The sequence below is a fragment of the Schistocerca piceifrons genome, chromosome 6 (assembly GCF_021461385.2).
Source record: "Schistocerca piceifrons isolate TAMUIC-IGC-003096 chromosome 6, iqSchPice1.1, whole genome shotgun sequence".
NCBI lineage: Eukaryota > Metazoa > Arthropoda > Insecta > Orthoptera > Acrididae > Schistocerca > Schistocerca piceifrons.
Genome location: NC_060143.1, coordinates 367004127 through 367028666, shown reverse-complemented (window position 1 = coordinate 367028666; position 24540 = coordinate 367004127). Strand labels below are relative to the sequence as shown.

The window sequence follows — 24540 nt, the reverse complement described above, 5'->3', positions numbered from 1 at the left end:
TCTGTCATCTCTATAAAGGTACTCTGTGATGCTTGCACTACCAAAAGAAAAAAAAAATTGGTAGCAACTGTCACTCATATCAGCGGGAAAGGAATTTTACTTGCTCTGCAGCATTCCAATTTATCCTGTTGCTATGCACAGCACCTCACAAGGTCATACACTGAGCAAAGGGTCTTGATTGTTGTCTATGTTGTCAGCTTCGTGCTCTGTTTTCAAGATGGCCTCATGTGATGAAGCAAGAGTCTTTGTTGAGCAACAGCAATTCTGAGCTTGATGAACAAATTTCTAGTTTTGAAAGCAGTGATGGAAGCTATTTGTTTCATCACATTTTTTCTGTAAGTGTACATAATTGTCTACTGTACACCTGAAAGCTAGTTTTTACAATTTATGCTACAGAAGAAGAAGGCATTTCAGATGGTGAAGTGTCAGCGAACTCTCAAGATGAAGCTGCTTATGTTGATGCTGTCTCCAGCTACCAATCTGCCTCTTTTGACTGGGCAGTGGACAGATGCGGACACACCGATGAGAACCCACTGTTCCACAACTTCCAGTTTCTGAAGAATTGTGTGGAATTTAAATTCAAGTTAAGCAGAACTCTTCTGTATCTGATAGTTTCACTTACTTTTTTGATTAAGAATTACTGTAGGTGGTAAAACACGTGGCAAACCACTATACTCAGAACAACCACTGACAAGATAAATGCAACAGGTAAATTGAGGCCACATTCAGTCTGGCACAAGTGAAACACTGTAAAACTCAGTGAACAGTATAGACAACAAACACAAAATGACAGCAATTAATGTCAATGTCAGAATGAAGTTATGAATCATAGAGAAGATGAAAGCAGACTGTATTTTTTATTACAATAAAAACAAGGCTCATGTGGACCACAGCAACCAGCTAACAGGCTACAACACTTTTGAGAGGAAACAAATAAAGTGGTAGAAGAAAGTTTTTTTCCCTTCATCTTTTTATGATAATAGTTGTAAATTCATATTTTTTATATAAAAAGTCGAGGCCTCCTAATAAACATCTTGCTGAGTTCATTGTTGAATTGGCAGAGGTTTTGCTGAACAAAGGTGGCTTTGTTGAATCAAATTCTACCTACAACATTTCACCTCTCAATAGACTCAGTGAAAGACAGTTTCCTAAATTAATTTCAGCTTCAGAAAAGTCAAAATAGCCTCAGAGAAGATGCAAAGTTTGTGTGGAAAGAAGTGAGGCAAGATCTGGCTAAGTGGCAAGGAGAGATAGATAATATTGAGAAGAAAGTGATGGAGGACTTCGTTTTCGAGAATGATTTGAAATTTTTCACACTAAACCACATTTTCAGTACAGAAAACAAAATTTTCAAACAGTTTTATTTTTAGACCAAAAAATTCTAATCTTTTCTACATTTAGGAAATTAAAGATGAAAACAATTATGTTGTTTTTCTGAAAACAAAACATGTTAAAACATAGAAAAATTGTCACTGATGTAAGTCTGTGTTTCTTTGCAGCATTTCATACAAAAAAGATCCACCTTTCAAATGCAGTAAATTGATCTAAGTTCCGTGCAGTAAAACCTGCTACACCAAATTCAGAACAACAGAAAATACACAGTAGCAGCAAAATGAATTACACCCTAGCGGCCAAGTCCTCAACATGTTAATAGATTCCACAACAAAACTCTGTCTCAAAATCTTGCAGGAAACTCAAAGATACTCTGGTTTTATGTAAAGTACACCAGCAACAAGACACAATCACTACCTTCATTGTGAGAAACCAATAGTAATGTTACTGATGACAGTGCCACTAAACCAGAGTTATTAAACACAGTTTTCCAGATTCCTTCACCAAAGGAAATGAAGTAAATATTCCAGCATTTGAATCAAGAACAACCAATATGAATAACTTAAACATAGATATCCTTAATGTAGCAAAGCAGGTTAGATCACTGAATAAAAAAAAGGTCTCCAGTCCAGAAAAAAGTTGGTTTCTTTCCGAATACGCTGATACAATACCTCCATACTTAACAGTCATATACAACTGCTCACTCAACAAATGATACATACCTAAAAACTGGAACATTGCACAGGTCCCACCATTGACAAATAGCCACCACGGATTCAGAAAATATTGTTCTTGTGAAACACAACTAGATCTTTATTTGCATGAAGTAATGAGTTCTACTGACAAGGAATGTCAAATTGAGCCCATATTTTGAAATTTCCAGGTTTTTGCCAAAGTTCCTCACAAGCAACATCTAATGAAATTGTGTGCCTATGACGTATCATCTCAGTTGCGAAACTGGATTCATAATTTCCTTTCAGAAAGGTCTTTATCTATATAAATGTTTTAGGAGACAATCTGAACAGCCCCTCTTAGATTGCTTGCAGATGATACTGTCATTTACTATCTAGTTAAGTCATCAGAAGATCAAAACCAATTGTAAAATGACTTAGACATATTATCTGTATGTTGAAAAAAGTGACAGCTGTCTCTGAATAAGAAAAAGTGTGAGGTCATCCAAATGCATACAAAAAGAAATCCATTTAATTTTAGTTACACAATAAATTACACAAATTAAAATTCAACAAAATACCTAGGAATTAAAACTACAAAAAACTTAAATTTTAAATTTTAGCAATGACAAAGATAATATTGTGGACAAGGTAAACCAAAGACTACATTTTATTAATAGAACACTTAGAAGACACAACATTTCTATTAAAGAGACTGACAACATTACGTCCATCCTCTGCTAGAGTACTGCTTTGCAGTGTGGGATCCTTACCAGATAAGATTGATGGAGGGCATTGAAAAAGTCTAAACAAGTGCAGCTTGTTTTGCATATCGTGAAATAGGGAAGACTGCAACACGGATATGATAAGCAAATTGAGGTGGAAATCATTAAAACCAAGACATTTTTCATTTTGGCGAGTTTTTTTTTTTTTTTTTTTAAATGCAATTTCAATCATCAACTATCTCCTCCAAATGCAAAAACCTGCATAAGAAGTAATGGTCATCATAATAAAGTAAGAGAAATCAGAACTCGTACAGAAAGATTTAAGTGTTCATTTTTCCTGCAATCTGTTGGAAAGTGAATCGGTACAGAAATAGTATAAAGGTGGTTCAATGAACCCTCTGTCAGGCATGTAATTATGAAATGCAGAGTAATGATGCAGATATAGGTATGTATGGTTGACTGATTGATTAATTAATAAGACAAACCAGCCATAAGTTAAAATCTCTGCACAAACTGGGAAAAGGCTCTAATATTACAGAAAAATTTAACAATTTACTTATAAGCATCTCATTATCATCTAAAATTAAAGTCAGGCCAAAGTTTTCATCTTGTCAACATATAATATACTGGAATCTAAAATGTGCACTGTGATTGCTACCCAAATTGGTATGTATTCCTTTGGGTCTTCTTGTTGGACAGAATAAATGTTCTTCAATGGCTAGTGGTGACCACTTTGTCCCTGCTATGGTGCTGGAAAGATGGGTTCAATGGTCAAATTGTTGGCTTCACTGACTACAACTTCTTGTCAGCCACTTCCTTCCATAGTGTTTCACAGCGACACTGTGTTACATAGGATACAACATTCCGTAAGAGGACATAGCAATGAGTACCAGAATTCCCCTGCCAGGAGTTATGGGTGGGTGTTTATCACCTTGCACTTACCATCACCACGTTTAGTCTTGGATTAACAGTCATCCATGCTGGTTATTTACTTCAGCTGTGTATAAGAACTGAAATGTTAGCTGCATCAAGTTCCTCCACTTATTTTTTTTGTTCATGCGGAAAAGACAGTTGTTGCTGAACAAACACTGTATAGAATGTGTAGCTATAGTGCAGATTCTGGTGTAGACTCTATTTTACATGCATGTCAAACCACCTGTAGCTGGCTGCTGCATAATAAATGACAGCTCACCAGCCTCAGCACAAAGACTAGGTACAGGATTGTTTTGGTAAGCCCCTGCGGAAAGTCTAATGGCCGCATGGTGGGTAACATTTAAACTATTTATATGGGAGTGTCTAAGAGATCTGTATACTATGCAACCATATTCACATTATGACATAATTAATATACTAGAAAAAGTGGGTATACTGGTTCGACTGAGATCTCAGTTCTTGCCACTGAGACTTTTAAAATGCCGAGCACCTACAGACACTACATTTAAAATTACGCAGGCGAGGCAGTCTTTACACAAATAACATCCCAGAACCTCACCAAGGTTTTCAAATTTGAAACATCCCTCATCTGAAGTGCTGGTAAACTAAAAAAAATGACAACAATCTGAATATATACTATTCAGTTTCTTTCTTTCTTTCTTCTTCCCCCTACAGAACATTTAAAACAAACTGACATTAGCCCAGTTTTTCAATATTTTAAGAGTCAGTAATTCAGAAGAATAATGGATGAGACAGAAGAAAGAAATGAACACAGAAGAGTTTTCCTCAAACAGTGAATACTGGAGAGAGTATCGGCCACAACGTGTCATGAGCTCAACGGCAGAAGTACCACTTAGCAATGAAGGGCTTTAACGATATGGGGAAATGCTCATGAAATCTTTATTTGTGTACACGGCATATGACACATCTGAAAATGGTATAATACACTTTCTCCACATTGAAGAAGGACCGAATAAAGTATTACTTGCAAAAAAAAAAAGGTCTCATATCACTCCTTCTCAGTGGCTGAGACAATCAATAAAGCAATATGGCTCTGGCAATTACATAAATGTGACAAAATTAAAGTCATGATCTATTTAAAAAATTTGCATTATCATATGCTACAATAGCAGTACTTACAGCATCAAGTTAAGTATAACTGGTATTTTTAATTGGCGAAGTTTTACTGCTCTGTATACGGCCATGGAAACTTTTCCTGGTATAGTCGCATCCAAGTTACGGTCATCCCGTTCATTGAAAGTTTGTCCAAATTCAATATATACTTTCCTGTGTAGTATAAAGAAACAGCAAATGCAATTATTTTTAGAAACTGCTAGAAGTCATTTTAGTTCATACACTCAGAATCACATAATAATATGTCAACTTTAGGCTAGAGAGTGAATATAAGTGCAACTGAATGTTGATGCAGACTATATTGTCACATGCAAGTATCTGAGAGATGATATTGAAGTCTGCATTTGATGTAATTTCCCATATTTATTAAATAAAATTCTGTCTATATCTTCTGTTACTGGAACCAAATACAGCTGCTGTAATCACTTGCAATATTCATTTAGTTATTTCTAATGTGCTATATTTTATTGTTTGCATTCCCTGAAGGCCAACATGTGATTGGCAATTATAGGTAATACTTTTTACTTCATGGAAAACTATCTAAAATGTAAAGCTTCCAATGGCATTCATGGCTCATTACTGTTAGCCAAATCAGTTGGAGTTTTTGACACTTTGTGCATTTGTACAATTTTGGTACCAAAGAATCTGAACATATGAAATACAATTTCACTTAGATACATAACTGACACAACCTTTTGTAAGCAGCCTCTCCTTCCGCCCATACACACACAGACAACCATCAACTATTTCATTGGAGAGATGGTCTTCCCAACATCTACATCTACATCTACATCCACAAACATACTCTGCAAGCCACTGTATGGCGCGTGGTGGAGGTCACCCTGTACCTCTACTAGTCATAACATAAATAGACAGAAGCCATGATCAGTTGATGTGAAATAGTTTCCTTACTTTCACAACAATCCCAGCACATCTGTAAATAATATGGTCAATCTTTGTATGTCAATCACTAATTCCTTCATTTGAAAAATTTAACAACAGGTAGTTGCTCACAAAGCCCTTATTCGACCATTTCCTGAGTATTGTTTGTTGGTCTGTCTGTCTCAGACTTGTACTGGGTTAGATGAACTGAAGATAGAGAAAAGATTTAAAGAAGAGCTACAATGCTCATCAAATGTTCATTCACTCGGCATGAGCATGTCATAAATACACTCAACAAAATGCAGTGTGCGACACTATGAAATCTGTTGTGCACTATGGAACACCTTAGTCACAAAATTCTGAGGGTCCACTTTCCAAGAGACTATAGAAACCTGCTGTTTGATTTGATACACATCTCGTGTGATGACAACAATGCTAAAATTACAGAATTTTTTATTCTTAGGCAGTGATAGCAACAGTCTCTTTTCCCACGCACCCACTACAAACAGCAAATGTACAGGGGAGGGGAAGGTATAACACAGGTAGTTGTATACCCTTTGCCACATACACTATGTGATCAAAAGTATCTAAACACCTGGCTGAAAACGACTTACAAGTTTGTGGCGCCCTCTATCGGTAATGCTGGAATTCAATATTGTGTTGGCCCACCCTTAGCCTTGATGACAGCTTCATTTCTTGCAGGCATACGTTCAATCAGGTGCTGGAAGGTTTCTTGGAGAATGGCAGCCCATTCTTCACAGAGTGCTGTGGTGTGAGAGGTATTGTAGTCAGTCGGTGAGGCCTGGCATGATACGTCCCAAAACATCCCAAAGGTGTTCTATAGGATTCAGGTCAGGGCTCTGTGCAGGCCAGTCCATTACAGGGATGTTGCTGTCGTGTAACCACTCCACCACAGATCATGCATTATGAACAGGTGCTCGATCGTGTTGAAAGATGCAATCACCATCCCCGAATTGCTCTCCAACAATGGGAAGGAAGAAGGCGCTTAAAACATAAATTTAGGCCTGCGCTGTGATAGCGCCATGCAAAACAACAAGGTGTACAAGCCCCCTCCATGAAAAACATGACCACACCATAACACCATCACCTCCGAATTTTACTGTTGGCATTACATATTCTTGGCAGATGACGTTCACCGGGCATTATTCGCCATACCCACACCCTACCTTCGGATCACCACATTGTGTACCATGATTCGTCACTCCACATAATGTTTTTCCACTGTTCAATCATCCCATGTTTATCCTTTTACACCAAGCGAGGCGTCGTTTGCCATTTACCCACGTGATGTGTGGCTTACGAGCAGTCGCTCGACCATAAAATCGAGGTTTTCTCACGTCCCACCTGACTGTCATAGTACTTGCAGTGGATCCTGATGCAGTTTGGAATTCCTGTGTGATGGTCTGGATAGATGTCTGCCTATTGCACATTACGACCCTCTTCAACCGTCAGGGTCTCTGTCAGTCAACAGGCAAGGTCGGCCTGTACACTTTTGTGCTGTATGAGTCCGTTCACGTTTCCACTTCACTGTCACATCAGAAACAGTGGACCTAGGGATGTTTAGGAGTGTGTAAATCTTGTGTACAGACATATGATGCAAGTGACACCCAATCGCATGACCACATTCGAAGTCTGTGAGTTCCGCGGAGTGCCCCATTCTGCTCTCTCACGATGTCTAATGACTACTGAGGTCGCTGAAATGGAGTACCTGGCAGCAGGTGGAAGCACAATGCATCTAATATGAAAGATGCATGTTTTGGGGAGGGGGGGGGGGGGGGGGGGGTCCGGATACTTTTGATCATATAGTGTACATATGATAGCTTGCAGAGTATAGATGTAGAAATAGGTTATTATTAAGTCTTGTTTTCAATTATAAATAAGTTTTGTTTTCAACACATACAATGGACTTGCCATTGCACAAATAACTCCTCCATGGACTGAATAGTTATAAGCATGTAGTTGCTTTTTTACTAACTGTCCATTTACTATTAATTCAAGATCTGCATTATGCTCTGAAAGCCACAGTACCTAATACTAACCACATGATCTTTTTGCACACAAATGAACTCTATAAAGTAGACCCCCTGTGCAACTCTGTTATCAGTGAATGAAACAGTGAACAGGAAACCATCCACAGATACCATAAACAGTAAAATTCAACACTCGAAACGGTGCACCATGTCAATATCAGTAGCCTTAGACTAATATTTGCACATGGAGTGAAGTTTTTAGTCACTTGTAGGAATATTAATAAAAGCAGTAAGAGCCATGTGCAAAATAAAATGAGAGCATGATTTAATAGTAGAAAGTGGTGGAAACTACACACACATAGAAATAAATGAACAGCACATTTCAGATTTTTTTCAGACGTATAAATCTTAGTGTTAGAATGAACCCAAACTCACTTGAGAAATTACACGATCTTGGACCAAACTATAATTATAACTGAATAACAGCTCATCAATTAATTAAACTGCAACAGGCATAACCATCTAATGCCACAAACAGATAATATCCTTCTATTGTCAACAGAACTGAGCCATCAACCAACAATTTATAAAAATTTGTATTTAAATGATTTGGCACATGTTGCTAAAAGGTTGGTTGGTTTTGCGGAAGGAGACCAGACAGCGTGGTCATCGGTCTCATCGGATTAGGGAAGGATGGGGAAGGAAGTCGGCCGTGCCCTTTCAGAGGAACCATCCCGGCATTTGCCTGGAGTGATTTAGGGAAATCACGGAAAACCTAAATCAGGATGGCCGGACGCGGGATTGAACCGTCGTCCTCCCGAATGCGAGTCCAGTGTCTAACTGTTGCTAAAAGACGTGCTGTATCAACCATAAATAATCAGCACTCTCAAAATACAATTCCAACTTCAGGAAAGCGGCATCATACACATTTAAGGAATTGAAGCTATTCACTAGAACAACACTGGATGAAATACGTTGACCTAAAAGAAGATTACATTAGAAATTGCATTTTTTATTAATAACATGGCCACTCACTGCCAGGCTGATGTTTTTACATCTTGTCCTTGAACAATAGAGGTTTCAAGATATAAAGCTTCTTCCTTGGTGGTCTTTCATTCATTATTTGACCTCTGTATTGTTCAGCACTTTACGAATACTGATTATTTTTCACTGAAACAGTTCCAGTTGCTTCAGTTACATATGGCCATGCCTCAATCTTGACCACACATTATTACGCTTGTAATGGCGCCACTCTTGTTTCTTTCCCAGTAACTAATAACTGTTACATGAAGACTTTTCATTATTTTTGTTAGTTACATCTAAACATTTTGTACATTCACTGATTGTCTCAAAATAGTTACATTAAAATGTCACAGTGACTGGAATACAAAGTAGTGTGTACTGGATCCGATAGTAAGTAGAAAGGAATGAACATGTTTGTGAGAAGACAAATTTGTGAAATGGGAGAGGGAAACTGCTCAGCAAGCAAAGATGCAGAGAGATGTGGACACACATACAGAGAGGTATAGAAAGGAAATACCAAAAATATCTATGAGGAAGTAGGACCAGTGGGAAGAATGTCATAAATGTGAAACAAAGGAAACAGCAACATAAATGAAACAGGAGTGACTGGAGTCTCACAAACTGTACACTCTCTTCCATCTGCACAAATGATACCCTGCTAGGTAACCAAGTGCCACTGGATGTCACTCAAACTTTACAACAGATCTCTTCTTGACTAATTTGTTGACATTTCTTATTACATATCAGAATATCATAACAATCATTCCAAGGCAAAAAAGAATGGCACATGTCTGAGTCCTACAGTTCTTTCAAGTTGGGATGAACAACATACCTTAGCTAAAACTTGGATTATGTCTTGTACTGCTAAGTGTCATTTGTTGCTTGTAACGCATCTCTGGTGCAATAGGAGCACCTTACTGTCTCCACTATCACAATCACTGCACTTTATGTCAATAAATATATTAAATTTTTAGCTTCCCTATCACATAAGGTACAAACACAAAATGACTAGACTTCTATGAGTGAAACATAAGAATTCATAAATAATATGGTTCTAAACACAACCTTACTCTTGTTATTAATCTCTTCATTAAAATTCTTTAAAAATGATGAATTATTAACCACAGAAATATTATCTTACTCACGTCGACCCATCAAAAGACACCTTCATGTCCTTTGCACATGTTTTCAGTGCTTCTTTGATGCTTCGTACATACAAAATACCAGGTTGATTCATGGGCATGCCTTGAAGAAAAACTGAATTGTAGGGATTGTGTCCAGCCAACTCTTTAACAGCTTCACGTTCATCTACTTGTCCCCCTTGGGCACTGCGCACAAAGTAGTTGGGATAGAACGCTCCAGCCATGACTATCTACAGTAAGAGGAAAGAACAATGAATGACTCCCAAAACTATCACAGCAGTATAAATTATTAGGAAAGTTCTGGCAGAATGTTATTAATTTAGGAATAAAGGAGGCCACTCACTGAATAGCAAAAACGTTGTTGAGTGGCACACACACATTTGTGCCCCTACATTCTACACTGTGCTTGTGCTGCACGCAATGTACGGGGAGAGAGGAGGGAGGAGGAGGGGGGGGGACAGCTCGACAAAGGATATATTCTCATAGCTAACAAATTCTCTCTCTCTCTCTCTCTCTCTCTCTCTCTCTCTCTCTCTCTCTCTCTCTCATGTGTGCCAGCCGACGACTCACGCTACTGCTATTTGGAGTGTGGTCTCCTTTACTCCTAAATTATTTCTACAAATTACCACAGCACTGTCCTAGAAACATACTTCAAATTCACAACACTTTGCATAACAATTTGGTTAACATTCACAGTAAGAAACAAATGAATAATTAGATAAAAACTCTATGTGTGGCGCAGATAAAAGGGGAGAGACACGTCAAAGTACACTGCTACCCATTAAAATTGCAACAACTGGAAGGATATCAAGTAAAATGTTGCTCATCAAACAATGAAAACTACACTTTGGAATATCAGTAACAAACTCACCATAAATATGACGCACTCAATTGCAGATATGCATAATGAAAAGAGACTGTTACAATCTAGCTTTTGGCCAAAGCCTTCTTCAGAAAAGCACACACACACACACACACACACACACACACACACACACACACACACACACACCTTGTGCAAATGAATGTGTGCATATATTTTGTTGTCTGAAGAAGGCTTTGGCCAAAAGCTAAATCTTAATAATCTTTTCATTGGCCACGTCAGCAACTTACAGTTCTTACAGTGAATAGCAATCTACCCTTTTCCTTATGTTGTTAAAATTTTGCTTGTCATGTATATACATTATCTACATATACATCTATATAACTACTTCATCCTGACCCACAACTTCTTCACTTTTGAAGGCCAGACATACCAACAATTAAAGAGAACAGCCATGGGTACCAGGATGGCCCCCTCATACGCCAACCTATTCATGGGTCGCTTAGAGGAAGCCTTCTTGGTTACCCAGGCCTGCCAACCCAAAGTTTGGTACAGATTTATTGATGACATCTTCATGATCTGGACTCACAGTGAAGAAGAACTCCAGAATTTCCTCTCCAACCTCAACTCCTTTGGTTCCATCAGGTTCACCTGGTCCTACTTCAAATCCCATGCCACTTTCCTTGACGTTGACCTCCATCTGTCCAATGGCCAGCTTCACACGTCCGTCCACATCAAACCCACCAACGAGCAACAGTACCTCCATTATGACAGCTGCCACCCATTCCACATCAAACGGTCCCTTCCCTACAGCCTAGGTCTTCATGGCAAACGGATCTGCTCCAGTCCGGAATCTCTGAACCATTACACCAACAATCTGAAAACAGCTTTCGCATCCTGCAACTACCCTCCTGACCTGGTACAGAAGCAAATAACCAGAGCCACTTCCTCATCCCCTCAAACCCAGAACCTCCCACAGAAGAACCACAAAAGTGCCCCACTTGTGACAGGACACGTTCTGGGACTGGATCAGACTCTGAATGTGGCTCTCCAGCAGGGATACTACTTCCTCAAATCCTGCCCTGAAATGAGATCCATCCTTCATGAAATCCTCCCCACTCCACCACAAGTGTCTTTCCGCCGTCCACCTAACCTTCGTAACCTATTAGTTCATCCCTATGAAATCCCCAAATCACCTTCCCTACCCTCTGGCTCCTACCCTTGTAACCGCCCCCGGTGTAAAACCTGTCCCATGCACCCTCCCACCACCACCTACTCCAGTCCTGTAACCCGGAAGGTGTACACGATCAAAGGCAGAGCCGCGTGTGAAAGCACCCACGTGATTTACCAACTGACCTGCCTACACTGTGAAGCTGTCTATGTGGGAATGACCAGGAACAAACTGTCCATTCGCATGAATGGAGACAGGCAGACAGTGTTTGTTGGTGAGGAGGATCACCCGGTGGCTAAACATGCCTTGGTGCACGGGCAGCACATCTTGGCACAGTGTTACACAGTCCAGGTTATCTGGACATTTCCCACTAACACCAACCTGTCAGAACTCCGGAGATGGGAACTTGCCCTTCAGTATATCCTCTCTTCTCGTTATCCGTCAGGCCTCAACCTCCGCTAATTTCAAGTTGCCGCCGCTCATACCTCACCTGTCTTTCAACAACATCTTTGCCTCTGTGCTTCTGCCTCGACTGACATCTCTGCCGAAACTCTTTGCCTTTACAAATGTCTGCTTGTGTGTGTGTATGTGCGGTTGGATATGGGTGTGTGTGCGCGAGTGTATACCTGTCCTTTCTTCCCCCTAAGGTAAGTCTTTCTGCTCCCGGGATTGGAATGACTCCTTACCCTCTCCCTTAAAACCCACACCTTTCGTCTTTCCCTCTCCTTCCCTCTTTCCTGATGAAGCAACCATTGGATGCGAAAGCTTAAATTTTGTATGTATGTTTGTGTTTGTTTGTGTGTCTATCGACCTGCCAGCGCTTTCGGTTGTTAAGTCACATCATCTTTGTTTTTAGATATATATATATATAACTACTCTGCAATTCACACTTAACTGCAAGGCAGCGGGTTCTTTGAGTCACCTTCAGACTATTTCTCTACTGTTCCAATCTCTAAAGTGTGTGGGACAAATAACTCAAATCTTTCTGTACTAGCTCTGATTTCTCTTATTTTATTATGATGACCACTTCTCTATACATAGGATGGAAACCGTAAAATGTTTTCAAATTCAGAGGAGAAATTTGGTGATTGATATTGTTTGCAAAGAACTTGTCAAAATGAAAAATGCCTTTGTTTTAATGATTGCCCAACTCACTTACCATATCTGCGACACTCCCTCCTACATTTCCCATTAATACAAAGTGAGCTTTCCTTCTTTGTACTTTTACACTGTCATCATCCCCTCCCCCCCATAAATTCTGTCTGATAAGGATCCCATACTTCACAGCAGTACTCTAGCAGGAGATGGACAAGCATAGTGTATGCAGTCTCTTTACTAGACCTATTGTGTCTTCTAAGTGTTCTGCCAACAAAACACAGTCTTTGATCTGCCTTCCCCCAACATTAGCTATGTGATCATTCCAACTGAAGTTATTTGTAATTCCTAGATATTTAGTTGGATTGACAGCCTCAAAAATTGAGTGATTTATCATGTAACCAAAATTTAATGGATATCTTTTTGTGCTATGCGGATGTCCTCATTCTTTTCCTCATTCAAGAAACAACTACACATTTTGCACCATACAGATATCACATCTAAGACATTTTGCAATTGGTTTTTGAACTTCTAATGACTTTACACGACGTAAGTGACAGAAACATCTGTAAACACTCTAAGACAGCTGCTCAGATTGTCTCCTAAATACTTTATATAGATTAGGAACAGTAGATGTCCTATAACTTTTCCTTGGAGAACGCAATATATTGCTTCTGTTTTACTCCATGATTTTCTGCTGATTACTACATGCTGTGATCTTTCCAACAGGAAAACATGAATGCAGTTGCACAACTAAAGTGATACTCCATAGGCATGTAATTTAATTAGAAGTGTGTTGTGAGGAATGGGGTCAAACACCTTCCGGAAATCTAGAAGTATGGAATCAGGTTAAGCTCCCCTGTCGATAGCCACCCAACTCACTTATCATATCCACAACACTCTTTCCCCTATGCAAGTTAGTTGTGTTCTACAAGGATGATATTTTCTGAAACCATACTGATTAAGTGTGAACAGATCAAAGTACCTTCAAAGTTAATTCATTATGTTTGAACACAGAATATATTCCAAAATTTTACAGCAAACTGATATGGGTATGTAATTCACCGGACTATTCCATTTCCTCTTATAGAACTATTGGGACCTGTACAACTTTCCATTCATTTAGTATGGATCTTTTAGTGAGCAAGCAGTTGTATACGATTGTCAAGTACATGGCTATTGTATCAGTACACTCCAAAAGGAATTGAACTGGACTGGAAGACTTCCCTTTATTAATTGATTTAAGCTGCTTCACTACACTAGTGATATTTACTTATGAGTTATATATAGAAACAAAGATGAGGTGACTTACCGAACAAAAGCGCTGGCAGGTCGATAGACACACAAACAAACACAAACATACACACAAAATTCAGGCTTTCGCAACAAACTGTTGCCTCATCAGGAAAGAGGGAAGGAGAGGGGAAGACGAAAGGAAGTGGGTTTTAAGGGAGAGGGTAAGGAGTCATTCCAATCCCGGGAGCGGAAAGACTTACCTTAGGGGGAAAAAAGGACAGGTATACACTCGCACACACGCACATATCCATCCACACATACAGACTTATGAGTTAGCTGTTCTTGACAGAATTCTGGAACATTTACTTCGTCTTCCTTGGCAAAGGAATTTCAGAAAACTGTGTGTAACAACTCTGCTTTAATGATTCTGCCTTTGATAACATTACTGTTGGTATCATGCAATTAGAGCAGAATTGCTTTGGATTTTCTGTTACATTTCAACACACAACTTTGTTGTGGAAGCTATTAAAAGAATCTCACATTGAAGTCCACATTAGGTTTCAAGCTTCAGTAAAACATGAATCTCGGAGATTTCATGTTCCTTTAAATTTTCCATACTTTTTTTGTCGCTTCCACAAGGTAGGAAGAATACTAGATAAAATTATAAGAAGCAATCAAATGAAAAATAGACTATATGATGAGCAGGGCATGGATGTTGGTAATGCAGGTAAATGTATGTACAGAAGTGTCCTGTATTGGGAACCATGTGCCATCTGCCTGTTCAACGTGCTCGATGTGAGGTCGGCAAGTTGTTTGCGCATCCAAATTCACTACGGATGCCGAGAAAGAGGAAAAGCAAGGTATAGTAAGGTTCTTAACTGTGGAAGAAGTGACAGGAAGTGAAATTCATTGCCGAATGTCTGCTGCGTGTGGCAAATACAGTATACCATGTGCACTTGTGTTTGCATGGAATAAACGATTTCGAGGTCATATTTAATTGAAAGTTTGCAGTCGGCCAGAACAGGCTCAGTGTGTCATTACCCCTTCTGTGGTGAATGCTGCCAGCAGAAATGACCAATGTTGGATGGTGGAAGTCATTCAGCTCATCTTGGGTATCAATCATAGTACTGCTCACACCATCACGACAGAGCAACTAAAGTTCTGGAAAATCTTTGGACATGGGTTCCCCAGAACATGGCGGAGGAGCAGAAGTGGGACAGAATCTCTCAAAACTGCAGCATCTGAAAGGGTATCATGATGAAGAATATCATCTCCTCCCCGTGTTTCATGGGAGCTGGAGAGCAGGTGCCAGAGCCAAAATTGGAAGCACAAGTATTCAACACCCCCCCCCCCCCCCCCCCCCACCCACACACATAGAAAAAACCCAAAGCTGTGCATGCCGGCTCCAGGAAAATCATGATGATCTTTTCTTTGATTGCAGGGCCTGCTGCTCATTGACTTTCTGGAGTACAGCACCACAATTAATGCACAGGGGTACATGGACACTTCGCAAAAACTAAAATGTACCATCGAGTCCAAACACCCTAAATATTGATAGATGGTATCATTCCAATGCAAGATAATGCCTACCCACATGTTGCCATGGTTATTTCAACTTGGCTGGAGAAGTTTCACAGGGAAGCCGTTACACATCCTCCATACAGTCCCAATTTCTCCCTATGAGACTTACACATTTTTGGAGGCCTGATGAAGACACACATTCATGGCCTTCGATTTGCTTCAGACGAAGAGGTGTATGCCTGGGTACGATCACAGTTCCGTACGCAGCCACTAACATTTTTCTATGAAGGCACTCATTGTCCCTTCAGTAAATGATTTGGGTTATATAAGGTATTTAGTGCAAAGAGCTGCCACTCTGGCATCAACAGTGGCTCTAACACAACTGGGCACTGACCAAATGGAGCTTGGATGGCAGATACACAAACATCAATACTTAAGTTGATCAACTGCAGTAGCTGGTGAGTGATGGTATGTAAATGTCTTAGTAACAAATACCGGATGTTACCAGTGGGTAAAAGATGTGGACAACACGATGCAGAGAACAACAATTAAACATCCTCCGTATACGAATAGGTTGTCTTCTTGAAAGATAATGTCATGGAGACCTTGAAGATTGGATACAGCCACCAACCTTAACAAATAATACCAGCAAATTGTACCATTACAACGGTGCTGGACCATATGAAACAGACAAATGAAATCTGGCTTGGCGTTCTCCTCAATTTCTCTTTGCTACCATGCCTAGGGAAGCAATGACAATTTAGAGTTAGGACAGTGCTGTTTGATAGTTTTAATGGTAAAACACATAAGTATCCATGTACCAAATATGAATAAATGATCATCTTACGATCCACCAAAATATCTGTGCCTTTACTGGGAATAATCCTGTGCATCCTATTAGGTGCTTATCACATGGGGCCATTTAGATTCCGCAAAGTGTTGAGTACAGCCCTCATAAACTCATTGATTTCATATCTGCATTACAGTTGTGGGGGCCTGACCAATGTAAACAGCCATATCACAGAACAATGAACAGCAGTCTTCAGGGGGCCACAACCCAATCACTGTTGAATTCTGACACATGCTGGCAGAAATTTCTCCTACTTACCTAAGGCTTAACACAATTTACTAACAAACAAACAACTTTCCAACATTTCTAACAAGAAATCTGTTGCATCGTCTATCCCTACATACAGACTGTAGAAGCATCACTCTTACCTAATTTGTGTGGTTATGCTGAAATTATAATCATCTGCATACCATAGAATCTAGTACACTTGATATCAATTAGATGTTTACTGCATGCCGTCTTCATGGTGTTGCAATTTTAATAGCTAACAGTGTATTTTATCCCATATTACAACATCCAGACCACAACTAATACTGATACAAAATAATTAAAATACATGAATTTAATGTTTTTAAGTGCAGGTACTTTTCTTACAGAATTAGGTGAAAAATTCACTTGATTCACATGGCAGACATTGTTCCAGTAGGAAGTTGAATACCATTTGAATTTTTGTACATAGAAGGGTTGGAACTTCAATAATGGCAATTATTTATTCTCAATTTATACAAAATAGATACATGTTTCAAAGTCTGGCTGTAGTTCAGAGCAGTCACCACCATTGTGTACAATCCATCACCAGTAATGTGGAAGTCATAGGATCCTTAGCAGCACCAGTTGTGTTGACAGTTGGAATGGAGTGGTCTATTGCCCAACTATTCTCTGTGATAGTTCTGAATCAAATGTCATGAAGTGCTTCCTTCAATTTAGGAATCGAACTGAAGTCACAAGGGCTTAAGCCCAGGGAGTGTGGCAGGTGGTACAGCATTTCCCAGTCCCACAGACTGAACAAATCAGTCGCAACTTGTGCCACATGCACTCACATGTTCACCTGCAAAATGATGGGTGGGTCCTACAGAAAGTGTTCCCACTTCTTTCTCTAAGCTGTTCATTTTTGGAATGCAGGCTGCAACCAGCTTAGAGAAAGAAGCAGGGAAGCTTTCTGCAGGACCTGCCCATCATTTTACAGGACAATACTCAGGTGCACATGGCACAAGTTATGACAGATTTGTTGCCTCGACGGGGCTGGGAAATGCTGTACCTCCCACTACCCACCATGCTCCCAGACTTAAGACTTTTGTCACCTCAATTTGATTCCTAAACTGAAGGAAGTAGTAGAGATTCATTGGGCAATAAATGGCACTACACTAATCATCAACAAAACTGTTACTGCTAAGGATCCTATGACTTCCACATCAAGGGCAATGAGTTGTACATAATCCTGGTGACTACTCCGAAGCACCATGTAACTTGGAAACGTGTATCTATTTTATATAGATTTTAAATAAATAGTTGCCACTATTGAGGTTCCAATCCTTGTAGTTTATGAAAACAGAAATACATGAGTAAATTGAAACATTTACAAGACAGCAAAAATTAATCAAAAACAAAATTAAAAGCAAAAAGCGGGAAGAAAATGTTTGGTAGTATATAGTGGGTAATGAAATGAGAAGACTGATTGTTATATATGTGACAGGTGTTGGCAGAACATCGATAAAAGAGGCAGGTGAGGCACACAACACTGCAAGCAAAAACACAGTAAAATGGGAAGAATTAAACTGTACTTAGAGAAAAAGAAAGAGAGAGAGAACATGTGTTTCAATTCTTTGTCACTCTATTTGGAATTTCTTCTCATTCTCTCATTTTCAATTAACAACTGTCCAGTATATTTTGAAAGTCCCTTCTCATATGGACAAATATCATTTGCACCTATCCTATTAACTTCTGTTTTCTAAATAAAAGTTATATGCATAATGGGAATATAGTACAAAGGTACAGTTGCCATATGTATTGTGTTGAAAACAGAATCTTATTCTAGTATTAACTGAAGATCTAAGAATCATAAAGAATCTTTACCATGACATAGTTTCCCCTTCTAATGTCTACTATATTTCAGAATCCTACCTTAATAGTTTTTGGGTAATTTCTACTGGCAATGTTTCACAACTTGTTTCCCTTTCACCTGGTATTTTTGAGTCTGCCTTGAATGAAGATCTAATTTAATTTTTTATTTGAATGTTTGAACAGTCTTTTTCCATTTACATATATACTCTGCAGGCTACAGTACAGGGCATGCCACAAGGTATTCGGTACCACTGTTAATCTTTCACTTTACCGTCCCACTCACAGATGGAGCTAGGCAAAAACAGCAAACCTGTGCTATCATGTGTGTGGTATTAGCATATCCTGCACAGTACCTCACAGCTCTGTAAAGTTGTGATGAAATAACCGCCCCCCCCCCCCTCCCCCCAGGAGTTTCAAACAAAGAATAATAGACAATTTTTAGACAGTGTATTTTAAGTAGTGTGTGGTCATCTGCTTAGCAGGCATCTATTGCAATGCTAGATAAATAATCCCAGGTCCAAGTCCCATAGCAAACCAGCCCTAACTTCCTTAAGAGAAAAGTATCTATTTTTAACTGATTCAAATTGTTGTGGTGTTTCAAATGACTTAATAGCAGGCCGAGATTGGCTCTATATCCCATTAAATTCAAGGTTTGGAAGAAGAATGTTAAAAAGAAAATGAATGTTTTAGTTAAATTACATACCGCAAGAGATATCATTCACTTATTTTAACTAAAGGTGGCAGTATAGTAGTATTAGCAGTAGTATTCATTTTGACCCAGCTAGAAACCAGACTGATTGCAGATGAGGAACTCATTCTTTACAAAATACTTGCATAACTCCAGTGTGCTGGGTAACGTAGGACAGCAACTCATTTTAGATTGTGATGCCATTTTTACGGACATTTTACTTGGCAAACCGGTCACCATAAATATCCATTTTAGTTGCAACTCTGGCTGTCTCTTTTTGCATCACTTACATGACTGATTGTACACACGAGGCTCAAAAATTGGAAAACTGAAACAGGTCAGAATGCCTTTCCAAATCCAGTAAACCCCATCAGATGCATCAGGGATGACTCCTGCTTGTAACCATTTATTAAAAATTGCAGACAAGGGTTTACAAATAAAATTATGTAATTTAATTTTCTGGTTCAAATAATACACACACTGAAGTGACAAAAGTTGTCAAGAGACAGCAATATGCACATATATAAATGGCAGTAGTATCATGAACACAAGGTATAAAACTGCAGTGCATTGCACTCATGTGATTCGTGCGAAAAGGTTTCCGATGTGATTATGGCCACATAGCAGTAAGTAGCAGGATTTTTAAAGCAGTATGGTAATTTGAGCTAGATGCACGGGACATTCAGTTTTGGAAATTGTTATGGAGTTCAATATTCCAAGATCCATAGTGTCAAAAGTGTGCCAAGAATACCAAATTTCAGGCATTACCTCATCACCACTGGCAACACAATGGCCGATGGCCTTAACTTAATGACCAAGAACAGTGTCATTTGTGTAGGGCTGTCACTGCTAACGGATAAGCTACACTAACATTGCGTGGAATAGCTGCAGAAATCAATGTGGGGTTTACAATGAACATGTCCATTGGGCAGTGATATTTGGCATTAATGGACTCTGGCAGTAGACAGCTGATGAGTGCCTTTGCTAACAGCATGACACTGCCTGCAGTGCCTCTCCTGGGTTCGTGACTGTATCAGTTGGACTCTATAGAAGACAGGAAAACCATAGCCTGGTTAGATGAGTCCAGATTTCAGTTGGTAGGTTTCAAGTGCGGTGGAGACCCAGCAAAGCCATGGATCCAAGTTGGCAACAAGGCACTGTGCAAGCTGGTAGTGGCTCCATAATGGTGTGAGTTGTGTTTACATGGAATGGACTGGGTCCTCTGTTCTAGTTGAACCACATGAGACCATTTGCAGCCATTCACAGATTTCACATTCTCAAACAATAATGGAATTTTTATGGACGACAATGCATGACACCACAAGGCCACAAATGTTCACAATTCATCTGAAGAACATTCTGGATAATTTGAGCAAATGATTTGCCACCACGATCACCCAACATGAATCCCATCAAATATTTATGGGACATAATCAAGTCGTCTGTTCATACCAAAATCCTGTACCAGCCACTCTTTCATGCCAGTCATGCATGGCTATAGAAATAGAATGGCTCAATATGTCCGCAGGGGCCTTCTAACGACTTGTTGAGACCATGCCGCTTATGCTGCACTCTGCGGGGCAAAAGGAGGTCCAATATGATTTTAGGAGGTATCTCACGACTTTTTGTCACCTCAGTACAGGTACGAAAATTGACAAAAACTTGTAGGCTGCCGTAAATGCAGGAAAATCGTTTACGTACAGGATGTAAATAAAGTCTGGGAACTCTTTCAATTATTTATTGCACAAGAACTAAACATTGTACAGATGTCATACATAATGCAATTTGAAGAGAAACTTTGAAAGTTTTTTTTACAAACATTCAATACGAGAACCGTGAGTGACCCGGCAGATGTCAATAAGGTAATCGAATTCTTGCCATACCCGTCCCAGCATGGCATCGTCGACTGTGGCAGTCGCTTTCCGTATTCTCTCCCAGAGCTCTGCTACATCACATGGTAGAGGCAGTACGTACACCAAATCTTTAATGTGTCCCCACAGAAAAAAAGTCACACGGAGTGAGATCTGGTGATCAGGGGGGCCATTTCATGGAACAGCATCCCCTTCTGTAGCACGGCCGATCTATCGATGCGGCAGCTCCGTGTTCAGGTATCCACGAACTTCACCATGAAAATGGGGTAGAGCCCCATCCTGCTGAAAAATAACAGACAGTCCGATTGGATTTGAGGCATTGGCATTGCTGTAACATGTCCAATTACGAATATCCAGTGACAGTGCTCTCAGCGAAGAAGAATGGCCCTTACAGATTTCAACGCGACAAGGCACAAAAACATTTATCTTTGGGGAATCACGCTCAAAGTCAATGCATTCCTGTGGATGCTTTGTACCCCAGATTCGACAATTATGCCTTTTCACTTTCCCATTAGTGTGAAAAAGGACTTTGTCGCCAAAAATTAAGCAATCAACAATGCCATCCCCATCCTCATTCAACTGTTGCAAGCGCGAACAAAACTCAAAATGCTTGTCATCATCATCGAGCTTCTGCACTAGCTCCAATTTGAATAGTTTCATAGACAGCTTCTGTCGCAGGACTTTCCACACTGTCATTGGAGCCATTTCGAGTTCAATGGATGCACGATGTGCCGATTTCTTTGGACACCTTATGAATGGCTCTTGTACCCGCTCCACATTCAGTTCACTCACACTGGGACGTCCGCTTCTCTTTGTTGGGCACAAGCAACCTGCCATAATGAATTTGTTGTGCCAGTGGTAAATGGCCTTTCTTGTTGGTGGCTTTGTATCGTACTTGGTTCTAAACATCCATTGAACAGCTGTAGCACACTTGTTTTTGTCGAGCTCCAACAAACAGAAAGCTTGCTCCACACATGAAATCGGCATGTTTGCACCAAGCACTGACTATCGGCAAATTACCAAACTGTGCTGTGGCGGTATACATGGCAAAAAACTTTCAGGGTTTCTCTTCAAAATGACATATGTATTATATCTGTAAGCAGTTTGGTCCTTGTGCAATAAATAATTGAAAGTGTTCCCAGGCTTTATGTACACCCTGTATTTTTGACTAGACTTAATCTAATTTTAACAAATAAGCTTTCCAGAAAATAAAACAATGGAAAACCTGGTATTTAATATCTGGATAGATTGCTACTCACCATATACAGCAGATAAAGAACAGCAGACAGGCAAAACACACACACGGACAGCTCACACATACATGGCCACTGTTGTCCATGGACCTAAGGGCCACCCGTGACTGTGTCTGAGGTGAACAGCAATCTTTGCTGGGAAGGATAGTTAGGTTACAGAAGTGGCATGGGGCAAGGTGAAGGAGCGATAGTAGGGTACCTTGGGGGAGATGCGAGGACTGCCTTTGGGAGTGTACAGGGACATGGTGGGGACATAACAGGGCTGCTAGGTGCCACATCGGGATGCTGTGTTGGGGAGAAAAAGTGAAGAGCGGGGACTAACAAAGGTTGAGGCAAGGGAGTTATGGGAACAAAGGTGATGTTGCAGTGAGAGTGCCCACCTATCTCTTTCAGAAAAAATGTTGCTGGTGGGTAGATCCAGATAGCACAGGATGTGAAGCAACTATTAAAATGCCGTTGTCTGGTGATTGTCTTTTATCTGGCCGGGCAGCATGTTAGTTGTCATGACCATGCAGAAAGGAGCCAGTGGTTGCACCTCAGTCAAGACAGCATTCTAGTACGTATGGGACAGGTGTGGATAAGGATATTGTAGAAGTTGGGTAGGCAGCAGAATACCATTGTGGGAGAGGTGGCGAGAATAGTCAGGACGATATTTCCATTTGAGGGCACGATGGCAAGTAGTCAAAACCCTGGCAGAGAATGTGATTCATTTCCTCCAGTCCTGGATGGTGCAGAGTCACAACAAGAGAACTCCTTTGTGACTGGACAATGGGCACGTGGGGGATGGAGGTAACTGGGGAGGTCTGTTTCTGGACATGATTGAGAGTGTAATGGCATGTTTGGTGAGGGACTGTTCATCACTGCAAATATGATGACCTCAGTGGCTAGGCTTCGTGGAAGAAATTTTTTTGTGTGGGATGGGTAGCAGCTGTTAAAATGGAGGCACTGTGGGTGATGACTTGGTTTATGTGGACAGAGGTACTGGTGGAGTTGTCTGTGAGGCGGAGGTTGACATTGGGAAGGTAGTTTGTTGGACTGAGAAGGATCACGTGAAGTGAACAGAGAAGAAGGTGTTGAAGTTCTGGAGGAATGTGGATAGAGTGTTCTAACCCCCAGTGAAAATCATGAAAATGTCATCAAACTTCAACTAGGTGTCGGGTTTGGGATTCTGGATGACTAGGAAGGGTTTCTCTAAATCAGGGATTTTGAAACTGTGTGTCATGTCCGCCAGTGCCGTGTGAGCTTACAGCAGGGTTTCACAAAAATAATAAAACAATGGAAAATCCAGGAATGAACATAACAATTGTTAAATTTCTGAGTTAAGATACAACGTGTGAGCTAGTGGGCTTGCAAGTATGTGTTGTTACTATGGCAGCACAGTAGATGGCTGTTGAATCATACTACATGACTCATTCATCTTTATTCAGTAATAACCACTTTGAAAATTAGTTTTATCGAAGGCAGATCATTTTTAATATTTGCTTGTCTTCTGTGACGTGGGTTTATCTGTCAGCATGGACAAATTTTTAACTGTGAGTACAACTTGTGATTTCAAATGTATCATACAGTTCTTAAGACATGAACACATGAAAACACAAGAAATATGACAACATATGTACCAACACTATCAGGACAGCTGAGACATCTGTTGCAGTGGAACACACAGTGAAATGGATATCAGTGATGTGTCAGCGAACAAAAGTGATGAAGTAAGCTGCCAGGAAGTGGACTCAGTATGAAGTTGTGCATTTAATTTGTACAAGGTCAGGCCAGCATTATGGAATGTACAGTTACTGGGTTACAGAAACTGAGATAAGAAGTGAAGATTGCTGGCTGAAATGGCTACAGTTTTTAATACCTACACAGAAATTTACCAGAATATCCATAATTGAAGGAATCAAGGAAAGTAGTTTTATAACATGGATTACTTAACATAGAGAAACAGGTGAATTTATGTTTGAAAATAATCATTTTGGGACTCAGAAAATTGCCATTTAACTTCATATACCATACCTGCATCTACACTTTTTTATGGCACAGTATTTATTGACTATATGATTATACTATGTTTTGAAGAGCAGAATTTATGAGGGATTGCTGAAGTCAATACAAGTAAAAACATTTACATAAGTGCATGT

General features: G+C 39.9%; 1 protein-coding gene across 5 annotated transcripts in view; it reads right to left on the bottom strand.

Annotated features, from left to right (window-relative positions):
• LOC124802628 (ATP-dependent RNA helicase TDRD9) overlaps positions 1 to 24540 on the bottom strand; it is a 263497-nt gene that overhangs the window by 119772 nt on the left and 119185 nt on the right. For all 5 annotated transcript variants that reach the window (XM_047263517.1, XM_047263522.1, XM_047263521.1 and 2 more), the window contains exons 14-15: positions 9837 to 10063; positions 4802 to 4948 (exon numbers count right to left, since the gene is read on the bottom strand). In XM_047263517.1, the coding sequence (XP_047119473.1) occupies positions 4802 to 4948; positions 9837 to 10063 (374 nt within the window). The remainder of the gene's footprint in view (positions 1 to 4801; positions 4949 to 9836; positions 10064 to 24540) is intronic.